Source organism: Oncorhynchus gorbuscha, unplaced genomic scaffold (genome assembly GCF_021184085.1).
Source record: "Oncorhynchus gorbuscha isolate QuinsamMale2020 ecotype Even-year unplaced genomic scaffold, OgorEven_v1.0 Un_scaffold_4707, whole genome shotgun sequence".
Taxonomy (NCBI): Eukaryota; Metazoa; Chordata; class Actinopteri; order Salmoniformes; family Salmonidae; genus Oncorhynchus; species Oncorhynchus gorbuscha.
In genome coordinates this window covers 4,669-7,295 of record NW_025748670.1, presented here as the reverse complement: position 1 = coordinate 7,295, position 2,627 = coordinate 4,669, and the positions used below count along the sequence as shown (strand labels likewise).

The window sequence follows — 2,627 nt, the reverse complement described above, 5'->3', positions numbered from 1 at the left end:
TAGGCTAAGTTATGAGGGGCAAAGGGACCAAATTATTAGTGAGGCACATGGGCGACTCACAGTTTACACCAGCCAGCAGCATACCACCCTGCATACCACCCTGCATACCAGCAGTATACCACCCTGCATACCAGCAGTATACCACCCTGCATACCAGCAGTATACCACCCTGCATACCACCCTGCATACCAGCAGCATACCACCCTGCATACCAGCAGCATACCACCCTGCATACCACCCTGCATACCACCCTGCATACCAGCAGCATACCACCCTGCATACCACCCTGCATACCAGCAGCATACCACCCTGCATACCACCCTGCATACCAGCAGCATACCACCCTGCATCCCACTGCTGGCTTGCTTCTGAAGCTAAGTAGGGTTGGTCCTAGTCAGTCCCTGGATGGGAGACCAGATGCTGCTGGAAGTGGTGTTGGAGGGCCAGTAGGAGGCACTCTATCCTCTGGTCTAAAAAAAATACCCCAAGGCAGTGATTGGGCACACTGCCCTGTGTAGGGTGCCGTCTTTCGGAAGGGACGTTAAACGGGTGTCCTGACTCTCTGCGGTCATTAAAAGATCCCATGGCACTTATCGTAAGAGTAGGGGTGTTAACCCTGGTATCCTGGCTAAATTCCCAATCTGGCCCTCAAACCATCACGGTCACCTAATAATCCCCAGTTTACAATTGGCTCATTCATCCCCCTCCTCTCCCCTGTAACTATTCCCCAGGTCGTTGCTGTAAATGAGAACGTGTTCTCAGTCATCTTACCTGGTAAAATAAGAGATGAAAAAACACAAACTTTTGTATTAGTGTAGCTAAGAAATAAATACTATCACCCTGGGATGTTACATCATTTATGCAGCAGACAAGACATTTCTGGACTCAAGTGTTGTGCTCACTTGAACAGAAGGTGGTGCTGCAGTCCTTGAACAGAAGGTGGTGCTGCAGTCCTTGAACAGAAGGTGGTGCTGCAGTCCTTGACCAGAAGGTGGTGCTGCAGTCCTTGAACAGAAGGTGGTGCTGCAGTCCTTGAACAGAAGGTGGTGCTGCAGTCCTTGAACAGAAGGTGGTGCTGCAGTCCTTGACCAGAAGGTGGTGCTGCAGTCCTTGACCAGAAGGTGGTGCTGCAGTCCTTGAACAGAAGGTGGTGCTGCAGTCCTTGAACAGAAGGTGGTGCTGCAGTCTGAACAGAAGGTGGTGCTGCAGTCCTTGAACAGAAGGTGGTGCTGCAGTCCTTGAACAGAAGGTGGTGCTGCAGTCCTTGAACAGAAGGTGGTGCTGCAGTCCTTGAACAGAAGGTGGTGCTGCAGTCCTTGACCAGAAGGTGGTGCTGCAGTCCTTGAACAGAAGGTGGTGCTGCAGTCCTTGAACAGAAGGTGGTGCTGCAGTCCTTGAACAGAAGGTGGTGCTGCAGTCCTTGTGGGCAAATGTTGTCATCAAACTTTTTCATCAAAGTCTGACATTTTCTGGATTTATGGTGCTTTCGAGACAACTGGGTACTCGGGGGGGGGGGGGGGGGGGGACTAGGTTGAATCGTGACGTCGGTGATCTTCAGGTCGGAGCTCTAGAGCCTATTTACACATCAAACGTAAAACAGCAACAACCAAAGATCCTGCAGAAATAATGGAGGGTAAATAAAGTGCTGGGTTTTTGCCTTGTGCCTTCCAGCTGCTCCGTATCACAAAGCCCCGTTTCATCAAGCCCCGTATCACCAAGACCCGTATCACAAAGTCCCGTATCACCAAGCCCCGTATCACCAAGCCCCGTATCACCAAGGCCCGTATCACCAAGGCCCGTATCACCAAGCCCCGTATCACCAAGCCCAGTATCACCAAGCCCCATATCACCAAGCCCCGTATCACCAAGCCCCGTATCACCAAGCCCAGTATCACCAAGCCCCGTATCACCAAGACCCGTATCACCAAGCCCCGTATCACCAAGCCCCGTATCACCAAGCCCCGTATCACCAAGCCCAGTATCACCAAGCCCCGTATCACCAAGACCCGTATCACCAAGCCCCGTATCACCAAGCCCCGTATCACCAAGACCCGTATCACCAAGCCTCGTATCACCAAGCCCCGTATCACCAAGCCCCGTATCACAAAGCCCCGTATCACCAAGCCCAGTATCACCAAGCCCCGTATCACCAAGACCCGTATCACCAAGCCCCGTATCACCAAGCCCCGTATCACCAAGCCCCGTATCACCAAGCCCCGTATCACCAAGCCCCGTATCACCAAGCCCCGTATCACCAAGCCCCGTATCACCAAGCCCCGTATCACCAAGCCCCGTATCACCAAGCCCCGTATCACCAAGCCCCGTATCACCAAGCCCCGTATCACCAAGCCCCGTATCACCAAGCCCCGTATCACCAAGCCTGTATTTTATACATTTAGATATAATAGTAATCCAAGCAGGTTATAATAGTGAGGGAGGGGGCACATATGGCACGGTACTCTGATGGGATAGTATTCATAAGAAATACTACAACGTGATTTTCTGGATTTTTTTCCCCCTCATGTTGTCTGTCATAGTTGAAGTAAACCTATGATGAAAAGTACAGGCCTCTCCCATCTTTTTAAGTGGGAGAACTTGCACAATTGGTGGCTGACTAAATACTTTTT

At 51.5% G+C, this 2,627-nt stretch overlaps 1 protein-coding gene across 1 annotated transcript; it reads left to right on the top strand.

Annotated features, from left to right (window-relative positions):
* Positions 1-1,477: 1,477 nt before the first annotated feature.
* On the top strand, positions 1,478-2,382 carry LOC124028716 (repetitive proline-rich cell wall protein 2-like; the record flags this gene model as incomplete). The annotated part of the gene is made up of 2 exons (XM_046340698.1): positions 1,478-1,558; positions 1,672-2,382. Coding segments are annotated over exons 1-2 (792 nt in total), but the record flags the coding sequence as incomplete, so codon positions are not given.
* Between the last annotated feature and the right edge of the window lie 245 nt (positions 2,383-2,627).